The 25,990-nt window shown below is 35.2% G+C and overlaps 1 protein-coding gene across 1 annotated transcript in view; it reads left to right on the top strand.

The window, feature by feature from the left end:
- The window catches only part of immp2l (inner mitochondrial membrane peptidase subunit 2), a 312,405-nt gene that overhangs the window by 51,605 nt on the left and 234,810 nt on the right, over positions 1-25,990 (top strand). The window contains exon 3 of the mRNA XM_030136553.1: positions 6,483-6,586. Within this exon, the coding sequence (XP_029992413.1) occupies positions 6,483-6,586 (104 nt within the window). The remainder of the gene's footprint in view (positions 1-6,482; positions 6,587-25,990) is intronic.

The following is a 25,990-nucleotide window of genomic DNA, read 5'->3' as shown; positions in this document are numbered from 1 at the left end:
CAACAATAAATCACCTGCATATACGTGTTAGCGCTTAGCTGTAATAACCATAAGGGACCTTATTAAGGAGTTTGAGATCATTTACAGCAGGGGTCTCAAACATGCGGCCCGAGGGCCAAATGCGGCCCGCCAAAGGCTTCAGTCGTGGGATGTGGGAGTCGTGCGTGGGATGAATTTGCTAAGTGCAAAAAATCCACAGTCAAGGCTGTCGAACTCATTTTAGTTCAGGTTCCACATACAGAACATGATCTACAGTAAAATAATAACAGCAGAATAACCTACAAAAAATAATGACTCCATATTTTCTTCACAGTTTGATGTGAAAAAAATAATATTACATTATGCCCATAAATAATGACAACTTAATTGTTTTTCTTTGTTAGTGCAAAAAATAACATTAAATTATCAAAATATTTACATTTACAAACTATCCTGTAACAATAAAATGTGAATAACTTGAACAAATATGAACAACCTGAAATGCCAAAAAAAAAAAAAAATTAAGCACAATTTTAACAATTTTCTGCCTGTTAGTAAGTGTTTATTGTCTTTGTAGATCCATAATGCACATGTATAAATGATAAGTTGAGGCAGAATATTGTTAAAATTGCACTTATTTTTCTTAACAAATTTAATTTTTTTCAGGTTATTCACGTCATTTTTGTTTGGATAGTTTATAAAAGTAAGTATTCTCATAATTTAATGGGTTTTTTTTGCAATGAAACAAAGAAAAAATTGGAGTTGTCATTATTTATAGGTTATTATGTTATTATTTTACTGGTCCACTGGAGATCAAGTTGGGCTGAATGTGGCCCCCAAAAGAAAATGAGTTTGAGACCCCAATTTACAGAAGGACGAACAGAAGAGCAACAGAAACATATGACGAATGATGGAAAAAGATGAATGGAGAAAGAGGATTATTTACTTTACTTTTCCATGTGTAACTCTGACGCTTTCTTTTGGTGTTTTCATAAAATGAAAAACTGTCTTCATACATGATGAAACACACATCAGAAGAAAAGCAGAGGTGTTTATTAATATTCTTTTGTCATTCCCAGTCATGTATGGACACATTTCCACCATTAGGGAAACTGGATCAAAGATGCACAAAAAATAGTTTTGATCTATTTTTTTTCTACCTGACAAAGCATCAGGTTTATTTAGTAGTTTATTAACTGTTGTGAATCTGTTATCTGAGATGTATTTAATGAATAAAAAATGAAAAGACACGCAGACAAACAAAAGGAGGCCTTTGTCTGATGTGGATGATCTGCTGACGGACTGACTATACCTTGCAGAAATTACATTCGTATGGAACGGAATTGCAAATCCAGTTACATTTTGTAATAAACACAATTGGATTTGCATTATACATTATATTTATTACAAACATAATCAGTGCTTTGGTTCTGTTGCAAGGAAGCATAAGTTGTCATTGAAAGATCTGCAGATTCTTTTGTCTTTTGTCAGTAGGTGGGAGGTAGGTGGAGGATGGTGGATTTACTCACTTCAGGTTAGAAATAAAAATCTAAAATGTGCCATTGAACTAACCTCAAGGGTAATAGGATTCAAATTGAAAAGGATCCAAAACTGTGAATTCTGCGAGACACAAGCTCTGTTAATGTGACTTATTATAAGAGATACTTTATTTTACTTGCAAGCACTGCAGTGAAAAAAAAAGGATTTTAATTAACTAGAAATCTGAAAATTCCCCATCGGTAAGACACTGGATTAATGAGCTTGTGTCGTACTGCACACCTGAAAGGATATTATAAAATATGAGAGGGAAGCCTGCATCCTATGAAAAAATCTGGGGCCCCTTCATAGACATTCTGCCCTCTCTGGACTTGGTTGACCTGGTTGACCTTCCTGGACCAACTTCAAGTTAGCCCTCTGTAGGTTTTTGTTGTATAACTTCCTCATTGATGTATTTACTGTGAGTAATGTGTTGATTTATATACATATGAATGTGTACAGATGGGTGTAAGTATAAACTATGTACTTAGACTATATAGATATATAAATGAAAGGAAACTGAGAGACATATGAGGGAGGAGAGTGGGATGGGAAAAGTTCATGTAATATTTTTGTTTTGATGTTATTATTATTATTATTATTATTATTATTATTATTATTATTATTATTATTATTATTATAAAACACCCCTATGTGGTGTATCTGTAAGTTTAGACATTTATGTATGTTCCTTCTGTAAAATATGCCTTATCTCACTGTAATGCACTGTAGATTTTTGCTAAACACCATATACATTCTGTAAGAGCTTCCATTAATAAAAACAAATCTTTATATATGAAAAAAAAAAAAAAAAAATCCAAGCAAAGTAATGCTAAAATCAACTCAACTGTGTTAAAAAAGGCAAGACATTGAACCACTGGGAAAGTAGAAAAAATACACAAAGTCTTGAAAGAAAAGAACCTGCATTATTATTTGTACAATAAATGGAATAATCAGGGTCTTAAAAAGTCTTAAAAGTCTTGAATTTACAAATCTGCATTTAGTACCTTAAAAAAGTCTTTAAAATGTATTAAATTTGATACGATAGGTCTTATGTTGCCATAAACTTGTTTGCTGTGTTGTGTTTAAATGTGTCTGCAAAATGTCCAAGCTACAAAGAAAGTAACATTAGTCGACTCAGTTCCACCTGTTCCAACCCGACCATTCATGCTGAAATTAGGAACCAATTATTGCTAACTTTGCAGAACGTTCAGCCTCCGCTCGTTCCCACGAGTGCAGGGGAACGTGTTTGAAGATCACTGCACCTTGTACATGAAATCAGTTCAATTCGGAACAATGGGAATCAAGGCATTAGAGTAAATACATTTTCTTAAATCCTAGAAGTCACAAATTTTTGCCAGCATGACCATGAAATAGGCATTAAATTCTGTTGTAAGTAGTCTTAAAAAGGTTTTAAAAAGTCTTAAATTTAACTTGTAGAAACCCATAGGAACCCTTAATAATGAAACCAACTTCATAAAAATATTACCTTCATTTACACATTTTTATGTGTTAGTTCAGAGGTTCATGAAGCCACGTTTGTCCGCTGTTTGTGGGGCAAGCATGAGGAAATTATTAAGCCACACAAGTACAGTAGTAAGTGTTAACTTTTTTTTTTTTTTATTGCCATAGCTGTGGAAAAATTTAATAATGTTGTCTTCAAAACCAGCTAATATTATTATTAAGTCAACTTGTTCAGTTGGTGGTATGAAATCACTGAAGTGAACTATTTACATTTGGAAGATCAACATTTTTGTGACTTCTAAATAGCTTTAAGTCAGTACATTTCATTACTATGAAAAAAACTAAATGTAAATATTTGCAGCTGCAGTTGTGATGCAGAACTCAATTTCTACAAGACCGGGTTGTTTATTAGGTTTGTCAGAAAGCATTCAAGAAATAATGTTGCTTTTTTTCTTTTACCTACTTGATACATACTCAACATAATATCATGAAATCGCGTAAAAATGGCGTATTATCTGTACACATGATAAGCTTTCCCCGTGTATGTTCTCACCATGTCAAATACCACGCACTGAGGGTTAGGGTTAGCGGTTATGGATATATAGACCTTGATGTAAATTGACACGCGATCAAATGGCGTTGAATAACACGCGAGAGGACAAAAATGTGTACGTATGACACACCAAATGCCATAAGAGCTGGTGTGACATACAATGCAATTTCATGAGATCAGTCTCACATACTGGATAAGTGCACAAGTTCATGCAACCTAATTTTTTTTTGTTTGACAAATAAGAGACGGGCCACTCTGCAGACTAAACACTAATGTTGCTGCAGGAAAAAAGATGACACAATAGAAAGGCGAGCCCGGCCCCTTGTGATCGGCCCCATGGGACTGTACTTCATTAAAAAAAAAAAATTAAAGATGGTCAGTGATGAGAAAGGAATGATGTGATAAAATATAACAAGTCAAGAAAGTTGCAGTTTGTGGTGAAGATGGAAAGTAACATCTGTTTTTGTGCAGAAACTGAACCTAATATGATACATGTCACGATTGTCACACCTGAGTCTTTGAGAGCATGGTGAAAAAGTATTGAAAGAGGTGAACATTTCTGTGAATCTGGTCATTTTAAAGCTGCGGCAACATCTTTAGGAGCTCTAAGCAGACTGTAGAGCACAAGCGTCAAACATGGGGCCAAATCCGGCCCACCAAAGGGTCCAATCAGGCCCTTGGGATGAATTTGTGAAATGCAAAAATTACACTGAGATGTTAACAATCATTTTAGTTCAGGTTCCACATTCAGAGCAATTCAATCTCAGGTAGGTCATAGTAACCTATAAATACTAACAACTCCAAATTTTTCTCTTTGTAAATGTAAATGTTTTCATGTATTTACACTAAAACAAAGTATAATATTGCAAAAATATCTGAATAACCTGAACAAATATGATCAACCTGAAATGTCTTAAGAGAAGTAGGTGCTATTTTAATAATATTTCACCTGTTACTAAATGTTTTGTGTATTTGTAGATCCACTGTGATCTGTAAGTTATAATGTGCATGCGGAAATGATAAACTGAGGCAGAATATGATTAAAATTACACATTTTTTTCAGTTTATTCTGATTATTCACATTGTTTGAAAGGATAGTTTGTAAATGCAAACATTTTCATGATGTAATTTTCCTTTTTTTCATTCTAAAACGTAGAGAAAAGTTTGGAGTTGACATTATTTATATATTATTATATTATAATTTTACTGGTTCGGCCCACTGCTGATCAAATTTAGCTGAATGTGGCCCTTGAACTAAAATGAGTTTGACACCCCAGCTGTAGAGAGAACAGAACTACGATCATACGTCTGAGACCCTTCAGCTACAACAAACTGTGACTTTATTTACTTGTAAAATTCTCTTTAAAACTGACAAACATGACACAAATGACACAATTCAGACAGAGTCAAAAACATTATGTGGTTCTTTCCATTTTTACCTGATAACATTTTTACCCCCAAAGTGGTTCTTTATACCTCCGTATTAAAATTAACCCTGATACATGTACATGAAATTATCCCTTTTTTTTACCACTTTCATCAAACAATGTTGTATAAAATTTTAAACCTGAGGAAAAATAAACAAATTATAATTATAGCCTTCTCAGTTTTGTTTTGTTGCACTCTGAGCCAAGTTTCTCTGACTTTTCACAGGCTTCGAACAAAGTCTCGATGCAGCTCACCTTTCCTCTCGGCTCCCGCTGCTGCTTCGATTCATATCTCTCGACACGATTCTTCTGCAAATGTTTTATGAAGTTGGCTGCGTTGAAGCCTCCAGTTTCTGTGCCACCGCTTGAAATTCTGACGTTCCATATATACTGCATTCCGCTGTTTTGTTTTTTGGGTCAGCGAGCCTGAAAAACCTCCACGCCGCTGACATGCTGAAGTAGCTCCCGCTAAGTTGCAGGACAGTTCTTATCACGTGACTTCTGCTGCTCCACTTTACGGCACGTTGTTCAAAGTGTGTCTCCAAACATTTCTTTTCTAGATAGTTCTGTGGATTCTTTTCCTGGTCCTCTGTCATGTTTTAGTCATATTGAATCAATGCCGAACATCAGGAGGTTAAACTATTATCCTTGATTAAATTTAAACCTGATTTGTCTGGTTAAAAACAGGGATTTTAGTTTTCATTTCCATTTTGGAAACCCATTTATTAATGCTACCTTAATTTTTCTAATTACAGGATGCAAAAAACAATCAAATCACTTCCTCTGGTTCTGTCACTGCATGTTTTCTCACAATAGAGACTTAAAATTATTATTATTATAATATTCACTTCATCACTTTATTATAACTTCTTATCCTGTGATTATTAAAAAACAAAACAAAAACTATATATTGTGCATATTATAATATAATAACATACTAGTTATTAATTATTATTACTACTACTTTATTATTACTACTCTGTTATTTTGCTTTTTTCTCATTACTGCTTTCCAATTTTTCCAATTTTTTTTCACTATGTTTTTTTTAAGAGTTTTTATATTGCTTTGTATTATTATTTTTCTTCAACCTCAATTTCCTGAGTGCTCTGCCCAATTGATCAATAAAGTTCTATCTTATCTGATCTAAATATTCTGCTTGTATATTTTATAATTGCCAAATCTTGTATTGAAAAACAGAAAGAGGCCATGGACAAATCAGCATCAATGTCGCGTTGTCGTGCTGTGTCCAACTCTTTTACACATCCATGAAGTGCTCGGACAAATAGACAGAGTGTAACGGTCGTGTGTGTTCTTGACCTTTTTGACCAAACTATATTTAGTTTGTTTATTTCTGCTCTGTTACTCACCACAGTGACTCACCCCTGCTCACCACCTTCTGTGTCTTTGTGTGTTTATATTTGTATATTGTCTAAGGACAGGACATGTAATGTACTTTTCTGTGTTGTGAACGTGTCCACTGTTATTTCACATACTGTATAAACTGTATTTCTGTGTGTGTGCAGCCGTTCCTAAACCCAGAGGGGCGGTCCGACTGTGACGTCGTCCTGCTTAACCGCTGGAGTGTGAGGAACTACCAGATCCAGCGAGGTGACATTGTCTCCGTCATGTGAGTAATCTGTTTAAGGAAGTTATATCGCACTATATATGACATAAACATCATATAAGGAGCTGCGGAACACTTGTACAGTTTGCTGTTTCGACTCGTGATCTCATCCTCAACATCTTCAGCTCTGCCTCCTGTTTTTTGATTCATGAAGTCAACCAAGTGTTAAATTTAAGAATAGCATTTGCCATTATTTGTGTTAATTTGCACATTATACTGTGTCTTGTCCAATCACGCAAGAGCTGATTAGTAGATGATCAAGCAGGCGGATGAAACGAGTGAAAGAAATATGGCACTGAGAATAAAGTTGTTCCAAGATGAGCAAACACACACATTTTTTCCTTTTTAACAATTTATGATGTGTGGATGCTCATTTCTACCCAAATGTATGATCTGACAAAAACCCCATATCCCAATATTAGTCATTAAATACATCGTTTTTTTGGTGCACTGTAAATGTTTTTTTTTTCTCTTTTTTAAAAAACATCATAAAAAAATCTATAAAAAATAAATAAAATTTTAAAAAAACATTAAAAAAGTGCACTGCAAATCTTAAATCAAGCAATTAAGTAAACACAGAATAGTGGTGAACTACAGCCGCGGAAAAACTTATCAAATCACCCTTGTTTCCTTCAGTTTCTTGTTCATTTTAATGCCTGGTACAACTAAAGGTACATTTGTTTGGACAAATATAATGATAACAACAAAAATAGCTCATAAGATTAATTTCAGAGCTGATATCTAGTCATTTTCCATGTTTTCTTGATAATAACCAAAATCACTTAAATTCTTTCATCAATATCTATGGCATTGTACTGACAAAAACAGTGCTTTTAGGCATTCCATGTGTTTTTTTCTGTCTGTTTTAGTCACATGATACACACAGGAGTTAGTACTTGATTGTATAACCATTGTTTTTGATGACTTTTGATGGTCTAATAATTTTTTCTGCGACTGTATATAAAATAGATAAAAGCTTAGGATTTTTTCTCTGTTATTCTGTACATTCTGGATTCTTGCAGAGGTGGTAAAAAGAGGTTAGTGGTGTGGGAGTCTCTGTAGAAATCATTTTGCATCATAATTTTCTAGTCCGTGTCAGATTCTTGATACAAAAACCACATCCAGGTAAGTGCCCTTCATTATGTCTTGGCTGGTCGACATCATTTTCCATACTTGTTTGTTTGACCTTCACACACTTTTCTTGTCTATATCCGTGTGGACGAAAACAAAACGTCATTAAATATTACGATTTGCATCACACATTTACAACTGAATAGAATGAAGTCTTAATACTTTTTATGGTCACACAATAGGAATTTTTCCAATGAATTTATTTATTTTAATCCCTATAAGTTTCCATCTAGACAGCAGCTAATCCTCTTGGTATCCACACAAAACAAATCATAACATATAAAAAAAATACATATATTAAACATTAAAAAACACAGCATTGATCACTGACTGATAGTTCATAAAAATATATGGGATAATAATATGGTGATGTTCAATCAGATGGCTCAGTGTATATTATCCCTGTGATTATACAGATATTTACTAGACATCTATCTTTTTTTTTTTTTGACAGAAAACATTATTTCATTGATTTTGAAGATGATTTTATTGCATCTACAATATAAAACTGCTTGTTAGATTTTATAGTTGGAACTATGTACATACTAGCAGCAGTCTGTGAGGAAGAAATAATGGATAAATACAATCATAGAAATGTAACGTGCCATTACGAAACAGAAGGAAGCATTCAACAAAGCCACACAATACGAAATAATAACACATGGTGAAACTATCTGCCACAAACATCCTGTGCCTCACCCACATTACAACAACAAACAAATCTACGGTATAACAAGAATTCCACGCAGGGAGAAAAAAACAAAAGCAAGAAAAAACATCCAACATACATAATCACCAGGGTCATATCACACACAATCACTTGCTGGTGGCTGAAGAAAGAAGTGTAAGAAATAATGTTGTGAAGATTACTTATATTCTAGCTTTAAAATGTCTTTACAAATCAGAAAGCATAGTTGAAATCCTTTGATTAATTGTCATCTGTTAATGCATTAGACGGCGTGCCCTGAATGGTTGTAATAGCACATATTGTAAGTTGTTGAGTGACCTGACTTTTACTTTAACTTTTTAACCCCTGATATGTCTGTGGTGAACGTTCTGAAAGTATGATTTATTTTAAATATTCATAAAAAGTCAACCTTTCGCTCTATAAGAACAATTTCAAAACATGCTGATAGAGTAGACCTTGCACATTCCATAGATGTCTGAGCATGCTCAGTACATCCAATGCCATCTGTGTAATGGGGGTAAAACACAGAGCAGTCCTGACCTACTAAAAATAGACAGTTTGGCCTTTATTACACAGTTTTCCTTGTCGTTTTTTGTTTTTATTGTTTTACAGTGTTATAGTGATTTTCCTGTTTTTTTTTTTTTTTTTTTTTTTTTTTACTGAGTTTTGACCATGTAACTGCTTTTTGGAGTTCAACCAGGTGCCCAAAAGCAGCTGGACTGATGTAGAAAAAAAAAAGAGCCCCAAAACAACAAAAACTACTGGGCCAAAATTCAAATACTTGTTGTTCAGTGTGTTCCAGTTCACAGTTCATGTTCAACATCCTAAAGCTCTTATAGATGTACATTCTGAGTGCCGTCTTTAGTAAAAACCTGTCAAACTTAAATTCCTCTCTTTGTCTTTTTCTGTTTTTCTATCCTGTTTTGACCCTAAATCACACCTTGTATGACACTTCCACAGCTACAAATTCATAGCAGCTCATTTCATTGAAATAGTGTCTCAGGGGTTAAAGTGTTAATTTTCTTTGAGTGCCCATGTATCAGAGTTTTACCGTGAATTTTCCATCCAAACTCAGCCCTGAAGCTCCTCACATGTCCCTTGTCGGTCTCGGATATTTGCTGTTCTATTAACACACTGTTTTTGTGAAAGTGAGTCGCTGATTCGACCTGTTCAGACTGGATGCCGCAGCCCCACAGGCTGCTCCGAGACCCACAAAAGGGAGATTTCACGCAAGGAAATTGACATCCGTTCCGAGCTGCTGTTTGATAGTATGAGGAGGATGCTGTCAGTGTCTTTATTTGCGCCGCCTGCAGAGCACACACACCGGTGACATGAGGACAAACCCACCTAAATAATAATTACTCCTTGATGGCTGCTTCTCTGTTTTTAGTGAGTTGTTGTGTTTTTGTCAGAATAGATGTTTCTAAAAGTCTATTTCTGGAAGCGTAGAGAATAAAAGAGCAGCTCTCAGCGGAAATGTAACCTAATCTGACGCTTAGAGCCTCAGATTTAGCTCAGTATTCAAAAGGACCCCTCCATCCCAGGATGAGGGTAATGATCCGGCAGTGCAGCATCACACAGCTGGACAGGCACTTAGCATTGAGCTAAAAAAAGGGAAATGGGGACGCTGGTTCTGTAAAGTTCATGCGAAACACTTTGACATTTAGATTCAACCCTCAGTCCTGGTGGCATTATCAGCTTTGCTCACCTCACCCCTCCTCCCCCTCTTTGGCTTTTTGTCTGTTTGTCTTCTGATCTTAACGCCACCTGTTTACCTGGCAGCCCTTTGAAGGGGGATTTTTGTCGTCAAAGCAACAGATAGCGGAGTCCTTCACATGCGGAACAGATCTGTATCTACTCGTCTCATCGCTGAGGATTGTGTTAGAATCCCTCATAAAACCGCATCTATCATCCGCCAAGAATACAGGCTTCAGATTTAAATTTCAGATGCGATAGGGCTACGCTGCAGGGGAGACTGACTCCTGCTTATAATTGGCACTCATTTTAAAGGAAAATTGTTGAAGGGGCTACGTTGAGTCTAGAGAGTAATATCTTATTTACAGAATGCCTCTCATTTTCGTTGCGTGCCGACTAAGGAAAATGATTGTGTCCCTGTATTTGTGAGCACTGCCGTAGGTGTTTGTCACGCTCTCACCGCAGACCATTACAAACCTGATTGATTTTATGTTCGACTGTGAACAGAACCATTTGCCTCTGAGCGGCCTCAGAACTGATTTCTGCAAAACCTCATTTTCTCGAGGATGGGGAGGAAATGTTTCTCTCGAGTTACAAATCGGCATCACGAGAGATGAATAGCGTCCCCACTCCCCCGCTCCCGGCTGCCTTGTTTTTTTTTTTTTGTTTATGTCTAAGGGTTTGATGTCAGCCATCTTGGATCGGCAGGGGACGGAAGGAAGTGGTTGATAAAGTTTATGAATATTCACTGAAAACTCCACAGCCTCGGAAACCTTCAAAAGAGCAGAGCTTCATTCCTCTGTGGCATCATCCTGTCGCTGTTTGCTTTGAGTCGAGGATCTCAGCGACAGCAGACGAGCATCTGTAGCTCTGAGCTGCTGTCTTTGTTTCTTGGACACATGCCGACAATGTACACAGTGAGTAGAGCAAGGCACTAACAAGTTTTAGCTTCATTTTCCTTTAGTGAACCAGGGACAATCCTTACTGCATTTCAAATCTCTTTTTAATAGTACGGATAAGAAGAATAATGTTTATTTGTATAGCATATTAATATCAGTGTTCAACATACTTTACAACAGTAAAAAAAAGTAACCCTGTATCTCACTGGCATCTTCTATCAGGCATCGATAACAAGTCCTGTGGTCCTGATACAGGAGATCAATCTCCCCACAGATGTGTGGTACTTTCACTGGAGGAGAACTCAACTAATGAAATTAAAGTCCATATATGACTTCCTATCAGTGCTCAGTAGTAACTACACTGATATCTGTAACCATTTCTGTGGTATAACCCATCAAAATATGGGCCATTATAAGTAAAGACAAATTTTTAATATTTAAAAAAATCCAAATTTCTCAAAACTGTGAGCAAACTTTGGAGACATTGTTCCAAAAAAGCTACATAAAAAATTTAACCCTTTCATGCATGAATTATTAAAACCTTTGCCGAGATCTTTTCTTGAGTGTTTTTATTCCTCATTTGGCATGAAAAAACAATGCAATTGAGGTTTTTCTTTTTCATGGATTTACAAAAATATCCATTTGGCTACACCATGCATTTTATTCTTGAAGTACAGAAACATGTATTTAAAACCCAATATCTGAAAGTGATATGAAAATAAGGAAATAAAAACATTTTTAATGCTGCTAATCTGATGTTTTCTCACATTTTAACATACTCTAATACTAGTTATGACTCACTTGATTGATTAATTTGATTGATTGATGTATTTATTTGAAATATGAATGTCAAAACAGACGAAAATAAATAAACAAAACACTTAAACATACATAAGACATATAATACATATTTGAAAAGGAGTGGGAAGAAGCATAACTTATAAAATCCCACCCCTTCCCCTTAAATAATTAAAAACAGTAATAATCTTCCTAGTTCATGAAGATAATATGCAAAAAAAGACTTTTTTTTTTTTTAATCTGCTAATTACAGTCTAACAATTAACTATTGATTTACACTTGAACATATTAGTGCAGATCAGGTTTATCAAGAACAGCAGAGTTACAGTACTGGTATGAATGTCAGTGTATTGGATGGTGCAGAGGTGTCCCCCTTTGTCGGCTGATTATGCAACTAAAACAACAAAACCTGTGAATATACAAGAGAACAGCTGGAGAATAACTGTCCACTGGAGTGAACACTATGCATGAAAGGGTTAAATGAATCCAGTTTTGGAGAACTGTGTTGAAATGTAGACATTGTTGATCTGGACTTTGAACCTTTAAGTTCATTGAAGGTCAAAGGTCATGGTCCCAAATGAAAGTCCATAAATGACTTCCTATCAGTGCTCCGTAGTAACTATATTTACATCTGTAAGCATTTCCATGGTATAAGCCATTAAAATATGGGCCATTATAAGTAAAAGCAAATGTTTAATATTTCAAAAATTCATTAAAAATTTAAAAATCTAAATATCTTAAAACTGTGAGCAAACTTTGTAGATGTTATCCCAAGGAAGCTACATATAAAATTTGAAATGCATCCGGCCAGTAGTTTTATCAAAGAAGATGCTTGAAGAAACTGCTAATGAAGGTGAGGATGAGGCTGGACACAGTAGCTGTCCCAGTAGCTCATGACCTATGGGCCAGTAAACTAACACATGGATAAGTAACAATCATCCCACTAAAGACTGACAAGCGATAACTCACAAAGACGCAGACTCTGTATCTGCATTTTTCTTTCATTATTCCTTCATGCTGGTTATGTAGGATCAGTGTTAAAATGAGCCTTTTGTTGTGTGGTTATAAAAATAAAAGGAACAAAACTCAATTTACATACTTTAACAAAAAACAAAGCAAAACAATAAAATACACAGTTATGGGTGACAAAGCAGGCAGGCCTAAGAGAGAAAAGTGGAATCAAATTTACAGCTTTTATGTGGAAACATAATGTGGATAATACTGTAAGCTATTTTTAACTCCCTGTTAATGAAACACTCTGAATCGATGTATCTTCAGCCACACAATGTACTGTACTAATGGAGACTCAGCAGCAGAAATGTCAAATGCACATGTAAAATAATGGATTTAAACTAGAAAAGCACTCGGAGAGCACAGACCTCCACCAAGGCAGATCAGTGTCTCCCCCCTGTCCCCCCGATCACCACCAAAATTTAATAATTTGTTCCTTGTGCCAGTATCAACATTTCCTGAAAATTTAATGAAAATCCGTCCATAACTTTTTGAGTTATCTTGCTAACAGACAAACAGACAGACAGATACACACTGTTACACTTGGGGAGGTAATAATAGATGATTAAAAGCCACACTGAAACACTGAAAAAAAAAAAACACCTCTGGCATACTATAGACACTGTGAGTTCTTAATTGTGGCTTTTGGAGACCACTAGTTAACCCTGGTTTGATAAAAAATCACAACCTGCTGTATAAAAATCTGTCCCGCTTCTGTCACCGGGTCCTTCAGGGATTTCTGGGTAAAGGCAAAGTACACACATTCTTAGTACTAATTCAACATCTTTACTCAACTAAGAAAATGCAGGCTTTGAAATGCACTGCAATGCACTTCACAGTATACATTTAAAGGGCAGACCTTTGAAGGACATTTTTAGCAACTGTTTCAGTGTCAAGCTGAACTCCCATCATCATGCTATTATAATGTGAAGACTATTCAACCATTCAAACTCCAATTATAGAAAAACAGTATACTTGAAATAATGAAAATTAGCTTTGGTCCAATGGGCAAATCAGTTTTCAATGTCATCAGCAGGACACGAACCAACTGACATGCTTTTTTTGCGATCAAGTCTCTCTTTTATATCTGTTTTTTCTTGCTTCGTCTTTTACATCATTTTTCTTAAATGCTTGTTGTGTGTGAAAGGCATAGATGGATAGAATTATGGATTGTCTCTTCTTTATGTTACAGTTCCATATATTTAAGTTGATATTGATTCAAAGATTCAAAAGATTCAAAGATCCAAAAATTTTATTTGCTATTTGTTCATACATATACACATAGGAACTTTTGTGCAGTCGTTCAGATGAAATCAGATGAAAGATTGTAGAAAAAACACATAAAACACATGTAAAAAAAAGTCCACATACATCTATAAATATATATTGACTAAAATTTGCTTAGAGATCTTATTTATGTCTTTGTGCATAACAAATCAATATAAGTGAATCCCCAAAGGAACTTTGTGTTGGTAAATGCAAGTTATGCAAATGTACAGGATTTCAGTTCTGTTGCAACATGTTGATGGTCATATGAACTATGTTTTCAGGTCAAAAATGTCCAATTTCATCGCAATTAATGCTATATTTTCATGTCACAAATGGCCAAGTTATATTTTAACTGAATTTACCTGAAAAACAAATATTCTATTCTTTTAGATTCCCCAATTTTTCTTACAAGATTCTATCCTACATATCACATGTTTTATTTTTACAGGTTGCAATATGGAGTATAGTGCTGATCCATCCTGCTTATGTTACGCCAATACATACATTAAGAATGTCACACGTCATTTTTTAAATCAACAGTTTTCTAATAATAAGCATTTTTTATAAAGAAATAACAGTTCTATATTGTTATTTACTCTTTGGTATGATGATAAACTATACAATAAATAATCCTGATCCTAGTTTTTGCACAGGGATCATTTGTGGAAACGGTGACATGGCTGCCGAGCATCAGTATGATGGGATCTGTAACAACCATGTCACATCCGTCCACTGACACATTTTGTGTTTTTGTTAAACTGTTATTGTTTTAGATCCACGATACTAACATTTATGAATAAGAGGAGAATTAGCAATAGTAAGTATATAAGTTTATTACTAATAAAGTACTGGTACTGACCAGAGCATCATGGGTAATGTCACGTCCGTCCACCAGCAAAAGTTTTCACGTACACGTGCTATTCAAAATCCAATATTTCTGAAAATATAGCTTCCACTGTCAAATAATATCAGTAGTCTGTGCACAAATGGATTAGCATTATTTCAACACAGTTCTATGCATTCCTTACAACTTTTTTATTTTTTTTGACAAAAAAGGCCACTCATTTGACCCCCTAAGTAAATTTTAGCCGATATAAAAGTGCATGAAAACTAATAAAAGTGCATAAAAACCAAACCAGGAGACAATTAAATGAAATAATGTTGATGATGTTGTTGGAATGATGCAAAATGAAAATAAGCAATGGATTTTTTCAACAGCCTTAAAACTAAAAAGAAATTAAAGAAATGCAGGTATTTGTGTTAAAACTTATGGAGCAAAAAGTCCAAAAAAATAAATGCTCTAGTGAAGTGCAGATCGCTAAAACTCTACTTAAGTACAGTAATGTGTATAGTATTTGTACTTCATTACTTTCCCCCTCTGGGGTTCATTAAGAAAATGTAGAACATTAAAACTTGGGTCTAATTAATTCCATGGTTATTAGCCTAAGAAGTGAAACTATTAGCATATCATGTTGTACTCGCAGCCTTCACTCCCTCTGTTATGTTCAACACCTACAGCAGACACAGTTCACAAGTTCACAAGTTCACACTAAATCAGCAGCTAAAACTCTTTCATACTGAGACCAAATTTGATGGAAGTAGGCGTTGAGGCCTCACGAGGGTTCGTCAGGGATACAGAACGTGAACATATTTGCAATATTTGAGCATGTTTTCATCTCAGCAGCGGTAAGCTTTAATAAGTATTGTCATTTCAATGCATTACAAAGACTGTTATTTTTCTTCACTTTTACCCATGCGCCTCCTTCCAAAGTCTCCGGAGATCAGGACAGACGCCAAACCCTCATGGTTTTTCACAAATGGTAAAACACACTAGGGGGAAACAAAGGAAAAGAGAGAGGAAATGGAGTAACAAACTGTTCAGGTGAGAAAAGATAAAAAGCCTGTGGGGTTTCTAAAAACAACCCGAAAGAGACGACAAACTGAGATGCAAATGACAGGAGAGAAGAAAGGCAGGAAAAACAATAATGATGCAGAAATAACAAGGAGAGGAAGCGGAACAAATACAAATTAATGAATGAGTCTGAGATCTCTAATGGAGACTATACATCCTTTTGGGAAATGAGGTTGTCATTTGATCAAGTTAAAAATAATAATAGAGACGAAGTGCAGAATGGAAAGTATTTTGTAAAATCTGCTTTTAACAGATTTACAGAAACAAAAGCATTAAATGGAAAACACACTGAGGACATCGTCATCTTAAAATGAAAATAAATGTAACTACTGTCAAATTCATCAGTAGTCATGTGTTAGAATCATCAACACTGAACTAAACCGACCGGACTAGAGTTCCCTTCAGCCGTCAGCGGGGCTTACTCTGCATTCGTACAGCGCGATCTCCGCTTCACACATTTTGTCATATTTTCTCACATGGTTTAATGTGCTCTCATGCGGCAGACGGTGTCCGCCTCCTTCAACATGTTTCATAAAGACGCTGAACGAGGAAATGAGAGGAATGAGCCGTGGCGTCTCACTGTTCAGCAGCTAGTTCAATATATTTATATCTGTTCAGATTCCTGTTCAGCAGAGCAGGAAATGAAATATTCACGTCTTCTTTCAGTTAAGAATAATGGCTTTGCCGATTGCTAATTAGCTAGTAAATAATCAGGTGTAGTACAGTAAAGCAGAGGGGGAGAGGGAGGGGGGTTATCGCTGTTGTTTACCGGCTTCACATCAGATCTAATGGATTCACCTTTACACAGACTGGACATAGTTTGTGTATGTGTCACTTTTGGAAATCAGGCTCATTTAGACTCTCACAGGAGTCTTCTTATTTTTAGGTAGAGGTGGACAGCACACTGCAAATGATTTAGTTCTTACCAAGACAAAAAAAAAAAGACTTTGATTTAGAAGTGTTAGATCATTTATCTTGTTTTAAGAGTTCATTTCTCATTGTAAGTGTTCATGCATCTGTTGACATGCTTATTTCTAACTCAAGAAATCTTGTCAAGGGAAATTATCTTGAGCATGGACAGATATTTCACTTGTTTTGAGTACCTTTTTCCTCAGATTTAGAGTTTTTATTTTGTTTTTAGACACTTGTTTTTTTGCAGTGCAAGAGGACTCTATTAATCTAAAACACAGGTGTCAAACATACAGCCCGCAAGCCAAAAGCAGCTCACCAAAGGGTCCAATCCAACCCTGGGGATGAATTTGTGAAATGCAGAAATTGCACTCAACATACTAACAATCAGTGGTGTCAAAATCATTTTAGTTCAGGTTTCAAATACAAACCAATTTAATCTCAAGTGGGTCAGATCAGTAAAATAATAACATAATTATCTAAAAATAGTGACGACTGAAAATCTTTCTCTGTTTTAAAATTGTAAAATATTAGGATAAACGAAGCCAATTATCAGTATAAATCTAAAATTTTGCCTAGATTATATTATTTGTTTATCTATATTATTGTTTAAAACTGTGCCATCTTATCTTGTTTTGTTTCTGCAACTTTCCTTCTTGTAAATAGGGTAGGCATATATAAGCTGTTGCTTCTGCCTTCACCTTTTTGCCCATGTTTAATATGGAAATCCAAACCGTATGTATTTATATATCATGTTTAGTTAAATGGATGAATAAATTACTTACTTAATTAAAATCTTTATTGTCATTCAACATTGGTCTCATTAAAGCTGCGTATGACTTTCATCACCAATTTTTCATCAACTCTGTAAAACCCAAGTCATAGCCTAAGTATCACGAATACGTAAATATTTCCATGATGATGCACCTGAGTCTCTTCCCTCCCGGTGAACAATTTCGAAGTGTACTCCACCATACACAATCCAGTTGTTTACAAACAGAGCCGGTAGGTCACTTGGGCATTTTTGGAAATTTGGTGTGACGTGCATTGTGAGAAGTGGAGCTCCACGCAGCTGCAATAGTAAGAGGCAATGAAGCCGTTTCCATGTTTGTTGCTGCTCCGGTCATAATGCAGCTGCAATCTGCTTACAACAATGCAGATTGCAACAAATTTCCGAAAATGCCCGATTTAAAATAGAAAAAAATAGAAAATCGAGCAAAGTGCAGATAATAGTAATAACTAGAAAAGCACTTGGAGAGCGCAGACCTCCCCCAAGGCAGATCAGTGCCCCCCCAGTAAACAGATTTCTTGAAAATTTCATCAAACTCTGTCCATATCTTTTTGAGTGTTCTTGCTAACAAACAGACAAACCCAGATGAAAGTATAACCTCCACTGTTCCTTGGCAGAGGTAATAATAGTAAAGGAGAAATGACTGACATGTAAACAGATTATTGCACATTATATGTAGTATTGCAGTGTAAAAAAGTTAAATTACATGAAAATGTTTACATTTACAAACTATCCTTTTACAAAAAACGTGAATGTTCTGAACAAATATGAACCTGAAATGTCTTAAGAGAAGTAAGTGCAATTTTAACAGTATTCTGCCTGTTACTAAATGTTTTATGTCTTTGTAGATCCACTGTGATCTGTAAGTTGTAATGCACATGTGTAAATGATAAACTGATGCATAAAAAAATTGTTAATTTATCGCACTTATTTTTCTGTAGACATTTCAGGTTTTCCAAGTTATTCAGTTTTTCAAGGAAACTTTGTAGATGTAAATATTTTCAAAATGTTATTGTATTTTTTTTTTTATTATTTTACCGATCCAGCCCACTTGAGATCATATTGGGCTGAATGTGGAGCCTGAACTATAATGACTTTGACACCCCTGATCTAAAATACGGGGTTAGTCCTGCAGACGTCACTGCTGGTCTTGTTGTGTTGCTGCTTTAATGCACCTCAGCTGACACATCACTGTTCAAAGGCACCGAAGTGACACTTTTTAACCTCATTTTTTCTGTTTATGCCTTAATTAACATTTCAATCTCACATTTCTTGTATTTAAGTTGGCATTTTGACAGCTTTTGATCATTTACAATACAACTCACGCTGTTTACAGTCAACTCCAGCATGTGTATTAATTGACACTTGAAAACCAACTTGAGGAACAGCCTTAATATTTTGGAAGACCTCCACATCTGTCATTTTTACTTTAGCTTCTGCCACACATCTCTTTTCACTACTTATGCACAATTGAAATGACATTGCATACTATATAAACACTTTTAATTATTTAGACATTTAGACCAGATTTATGCTTAAAAATATGACTTTTATTTGCTCTCTGCACTTAAATTTATCCCACTACTTTTTAACTTCTATTTTAACTACCACTTGGACTACTTTGAGTTATTTCATGTCCTATCAGTGTTTTCCATATCACACACTTGAGCTAACACCTTTTCACAGCACCTGAAATTTGATACAATGGTGACCTTTTCGCAATCACACTTCTAGTTACTATAGTATTTATACTGTTAAATATTGACAATTGAACTAAATTTATCATTAGCGTGTTTAGAATAAAGAGCTCTGAAAGACAGTAATGTGTTGGATTATAGAAATGAGGAATTTATGTGAATGAATGAATGAATGAATGAATGAATGAATGAAATCTTTATTTTAAACATGTAGACAGTGAAATCAAAACAAAAATCAACCAACAAATTATAAGTATTGGTACATAAATGATTGATAAGCAAACAAACAACTAAATAAATAAATAAATGAATAAATAAATAAATAAATAAATAATAAATATAAATAATAGTAATAGTAATAATAATAATAATAATAATAATAATAATAATAAAACAAATGAAATGAAATTATACATGCTCGAAAAGGAGTAGGAAGAAGTAAAAACTTATATACTCCTACCCCCAATTTCTATTCCTTATGATCATTATATAGTAATTATTATTTTGTATGACTATTAATATAATAATAACAGCAATAATAATAATAATAGTATAACAATATCACACATCCTTTTTCCTATATACACTAATATGATAATACCCGTTTACAACTTTTCCTACCAGATATAAAAAAAAACTAAAAAACAACAAAATCAAAAACAAAACAAACAAAAAAAACAAACAAAAACACATATACATACATAATATAAATACATACATGACTACTAGAGGGAGTAGAGAGTGACTGTTGGTTTTCCATAGTGAGGAAAACTAACACCACGGGGCCTTTGACTGGAGGTGGGTACCGAATTCGGTACTTTTATTGGTACCGACCGAATTCCATTGGTACAACCAAGTATTGATTCACATAAAGTCAAACGGTACCACATTTCAGTACATCAGTGTGTCCTTGTGTTGTGTGTGTCAGGGAGAGAGTGGAGGAGTGTCTGCCTGATGCTGACAATATCTGTTATGCTAAATGTAAAGCCAGCCACACCAACACCACAAAGCTAAGGAAACACTTAGTCAAACCTAATCTACACCTGAAGGCTGAGGAATGTACGATATTGGAAAGGCCTAAAAGAGCGCAGGATATGACTCCCATATCAGGCACTGTTACTGCACCTGCAGCAGCCGGCGGCTCCTCACCTACAGCCAGCATCAGGGGAGAAGAAAAGGCTTCAAAAAAAAAAAAAAAAAAAGTCCATGTGGAGTGGGCTCCGCTCTTTCCAGAAAAAGTACATATGTTGGTGTTCCTGAAAAAGAACTGCTGAACATGTGCAGTACAGGTCATGCTAGAGGGAGTGGTTTGTTTTAGTTTGTAATACTTTAGTTTGGAAAATGTTATTTTTAAGTTACTTGCCCCCCCCTACACACACTTGTCTCAAGTCTTATGTGATATTCTAATCCAACAAAGTGGAAGTGCTGCTGGGTCTTCTTGGTGATTATCCACAGGTGCTCTTTGGAAACTTGTGGTGTGTCTGGTTATTTAGACTCAAAAAAAAAATCTGCATTAACATGCTAGATTTAAATAAATATATCCAAGGCACACTGTAGGATTTGTGTAAAAATAAAATGCCTTTATTAATTCATGGCATTCTTTAAAATACAGCCAACGTGTTGCGACCTCTGGTCTTCATCAGGGCTTTTTTCACTAGTGAGTTGCACACCTTCATACAATCACTTTAATGACCTGAAGGAGGGAGGTGTGAGGGAAAAAAAAAACAACAAAAAAACATGCATACAGACATACATATACATACACACATACACACACACACACACACACACACAAAGAAAAGAAAAGAAGAAAAAACAAAAAACAAAAAGAAAGAAATAATAATAATTAAAAAAATATATAAAATACAAATAAACAAAAAACAAAACAAAAAAGTATTAAAAAAAAACATGTATATACACACACACACACACATATATATATATGCACACACATACATATGTACATACACACATATGTACTTATATACACATACATGCATACACATGTATAAGCATATATAATACAATAAAATAAAATAATGTAAAAAAAAACCCCACACACTTCTAAAGTTAGGTCTTACTATTAGTACCACATGCTCAAATGCAATACACTTTAAAATCTTATTTAATTCATATTTTCTCATTACCAATCCCACATAACCAAATATCCCTCATGAAATAACCCTTTACAAAAAAGGAGAGAGGTCCACATCTCCATTGAGGCCTGGATGTTTTGTTGCTTGCAGTTCTATAATCCAGAAAGTCTCCTGTTGGAGTAGTCTTTTTACACGGTCACCTCCTCTGATGTCCCTTTCTACAACTTCCAGAACGACCGCTTTCAGTGTGTTGGGGTTTCCATGTCCCACCTCCATTATATGTTATATTATTTCACTTGTGATGTTGAGAAATAAATATTCAGAATTCTGAAGTTTTTACTAATTTTTTTTATAGACCAAATGACTTTAATCACCACACATGCACACAAAAAGTACCGAAAACAGTATGGAGTATCGGTACTGTATCGGTTTAAATGCGAAAGGTACCCATCCCTACCTTTGACCAAAGTGTCAAAAAGTGACCAAATGGGATAAGAACCACTAAGAAACAACATTTAGAGTCAAATAAAGTGACAAAGTGATAAAAGCTATGATCACTGTTGTTGTTGTCTCCACTGAACCACACTCTAAATAAAAAGAATGGAGTTTGATGCTGAAATCAGAGTTTTTTCTACATGGGTGAGTTTGATTATGAGGCTTATGAAGGTATAAAATTATTATGTAATGTTATTATCTTTGTTAAGGTCATTTGTTGATCCACCGTTCAGATGTCACCTAAAATGATCTCCAGAGAAGTTCTGTAAAAATGCCCATGTATTAAACCCCAGAGATATGAACTGAATGTCATTATACCAATAGTTTGGTACATGTATGTGACCACTAGAGGGAGTAGTGAGTTACTGCCTGTCTCCTATTGTGAGGAAAACTAATGCCACAGGGTCAGAAAGTAATGATATGGGATGAAAACTACGAAGAAATAACTTTTAGAGTAGAAGAAGTGACACAGTGATAAAGGCTAGAGGCAGTGTAGTTCCTGAAAGTATAGTATTATGTGATGTTATTATCTTTGATAAGTTGTTGTTTGTTGATCCACGGTTCAGACTAAACTGTGACAGTTCTGACCTTGTTTGTTTGATTCCAAACAGATCTTTAGTGCAACTATTGACCACATGAACCATACAGAAAACAGAGCTGATTGGTGGTTTTATGTGGCTGTTTTCTGTCTAAAAACAGAACTAAGTTAACAGCTTTAATGTAAACTATCAGCTGATGCAGCATGTGAAGATTATAAAATACAGTGCTTATGACAGACTGAGAATAACCAGCTAAGTTTTAGTTATAGAAGAAAACTTGATGATACCATAATACAGATGTGTGTAAACAATTAACTTTATACTTCATTCAGTGAGTGATACAGTGTGTGGATACATGGTGTTGATTCATTTGTGGTTTTGGTAGTTTTAAGTGTGTTCCGGCCCCAGATTTCCTCTTGTTGTTTAGAGCCTGGAATATCAATACTACATATACAAAGAAAAAAAATATCTAGTGAAAGGGGGCAGCATGGTGGTGCAATGGTTAGCACTATCACCTCACAGGAAGAAGGTCCTGGGTTTTTATTCCAACCTTTCTGTGTGGAGTTTGCATGTTCTCTCTGGGTACTCTTCTTCCCACCAGCACTGATAGGTTAATTGGTCAACCTAAAATTGCCCATAGGTGTGAATGTGAGAGTGAGTGATTGTTTTTCTGTCTATAGATCAGGGGTCTCAAACTCTTTTCTTTTCTTTCAGGGGTCACATTCAGCTTGATTTGAGCTCACATGGGCCGGACCAGTAAAATAATAACATAATAACCTATAAGTAATGACAACTCCAAATTTTTGTCTTTGTTTTAATACAAAAAAAACTCCATTAAATTATGAAAGTACTTACAAAAAACTGAAATTTCTTAAGAAAAATAAGTGCAGTTTGAACATTATACCTCGACTTATCATTTCTACATGTGCATTATGGATCGGATCTACAAAGACACTAAACACTTAGTAACAGACAGAATATTGTTAAAATTGTGCTTAATTTTCTTTAGATATTTCCAGTTATCCACATTTTACTGTTAAAGGATAGTATGTAAATGTAATGAAAATATGTAGTCATTATTTTTTGTAGGTTATTATGCTATTATTTTACTGTAGATCATGTTGGTCTGTATGTGGAACCTGAACTAAAATGACTTCGACACCCTTGACTGTGAAATTTTTGCACTTTGTAAATTCATCCCATGGGCCGAATTGGAACCTTTGGTGGGCCGCATCTGGCCCCCGGGCCGCATGTTTGACACCCCTGACATAGATGAACAGGCGACTCTTCCAGGGTGTACCCCACCTTCACCATACATAACTGGGATAGGCTCCAGCACCCACCGCGACCCTAATGAAGATAAAGCAGGTTCAGAAGATGAATAAATGAACTTGAAAAAGCCAGAATTGCTTCATCACTGGATAAAAGACAAAGTCTAATGTTAAAACGAAGGCACGCTCTTTATTTTGTGAGCTTCTAATAACAAACGTTCTGCATTTACTGAGACAGAATGAATAGAGAAGAAATATTTTGCAAGAACCATTACAAACTGTAAATACATTTGCTGCCGTGAGACAAATAACAAATACATAAATGTATTGTAAATACACACAGTAAGTTGCTGAATGTCATATTTACATTAACAAATTAAAGAGTCCATTATTTCTCACAGAGGAAAGTATAATTAGAGCACAGTTGGTAGAGAATAGCTGGAAGTCCCTAATCTATAAGACTACACATGGAATTCATGTGGGGGTCTGAAACTAATTTCCATTAAATTAGTATTAAAGCTTTGCTAATTAAATAGGCCCACAGAGGTTTCCATCTTAAAGAATGAAAAAAAGGAAAAAAAAAAATCCTCAGTGTTTCAGCAGCTTAATCCAACATCACTGTGAGAGAGAGATACACGTCTGTTTACTAGTTAGACTGGTAGTTTCACCAGGAATGAAATACTAAGTTGAGTTTGTTTTTTTTTTCTTTTTAAAGCATTTACAGGTTAAGACACTTCTCATTCTGTTTGGGGTTAATGGCAGAGGCTGTTGAGGAATTACAGGGATTTATTTATATTAAAAAGAACAGAAGCTGCCAAAGCCACACATTTTCCTATTTTAATAATAAACTCTCTAATGAGAAGGGTGGGATGTGTTGATGCATGGCAGAAACTTTATTTCCATTAAAAAAAAAAAAAAAAAAAAAAAAACTAGTTTGAGTAAGTGTCTCATTATGACCCAGAGTCTTTATTTATCCTTCATTTATCTGTCGTAGCTCAAACTTCTAGAGACAGAGAGGCAGTGTTTTGTTCCACTGTAGTGTTTTTATTGGCACTAATGAGTCATTTAAATGTAGTTGTGACTTTATTTTATCATATTCGTTAACGGTCTGTGTTGTTTGTGAAATGTGTCTCCATGGATGTCTTAACTACAAACTAAATAAAATAACCTGAACGGTGGCGTAAAGGGGAGGCCACATGAGTCATCTTTGTTCCAAACCAAAAGAGTTTTTTTTTTATCCATGACGTATTTCATCACTGCACCCACTTCTTTATTGTAACCATGATGACGATGGTTCTCTAACTTTATATTAACACCACAACAACAGCTACAGTTCTTTTGTAACTTTTTTTAAATAACATTTTCTAAGAAGATTTGCTTTATTTGTTAGTATTTGTTTTACATGTGGACACCAAAATTGACCCCCTGCTGTTAACCTATCCCTAGCTGAACATGCAGGAACGCCCCACAGTGGGCTGCCATGTCAGGTGTCCTCAGAGTAAACAGGGGTTTTAAATAAATGCCTTGCTCAATTTCTTTGCTGATCTGGGGTCACAACCTACTTGTCCAACCCTCTAGGCAGGAGTGTATTTATGTTCCCCAGTACCTATATTCCCTCTGGACAAAACATTCATGTCTGTGATTACATTATATTCCACTGTGCTGTTTTCATCAGAGACAAAGGCCACACATTATGTAAGAGTATTGGAAAAACTAAAGAATTTGAATCCAGTAATAATTACTCACATTTATTGATTTTATTGCTGTTTCATATCACAAAGTTTTTTGTTTGTTTTGAAAATGAATACAATAGATCTAGACCAGGGGTGTCAAACATGTGGCCCGTGGGCCAAAACTGGCCCGCCAAAGGGTCCAATGCAGCCCGCCAGATGAATTTCTAAAATGCAAAAATTATTAACTCATTTTAGCTCAGGAGCCAAATACAGACTTATGTGATCTCAAGTAAAAACAAGTGGTGCCAGGCACAACAAACCCCGCCCTTCACACATATTGTAATAATAATAATAATGATGGAATAGATTTCTTTAGTGCTTTTCAAGGCACCCAAAGTGGTTTACATTATTGATCCATCATTCATTCACTCACACTCACACTCTGGTGGTGGTAAGCTACGTTTGTAACCACAGCTGCCCTGGGGAAGACTGACAGAAGCATAGCTGCCAGTTCGCCTCAAACGGCCCCTCTGA

The sequence above is a fragment of the Sphaeramia orbicularis genome, chromosome 6 (genome assembly GCF_902148855.1).
Source record: "Sphaeramia orbicularis chromosome 6, fSphaOr1.1, whole genome shotgun sequence".
NCBI classification, from domain to species: Eukaryota; Metazoa; Chordata; class Actinopteri; order Kurtiformes; family Apogonidae; genus Sphaeramia; species Sphaeramia orbicularis.
This window is presented reverse-complemented; position numbering and strand designations above follow the sequence as displayed.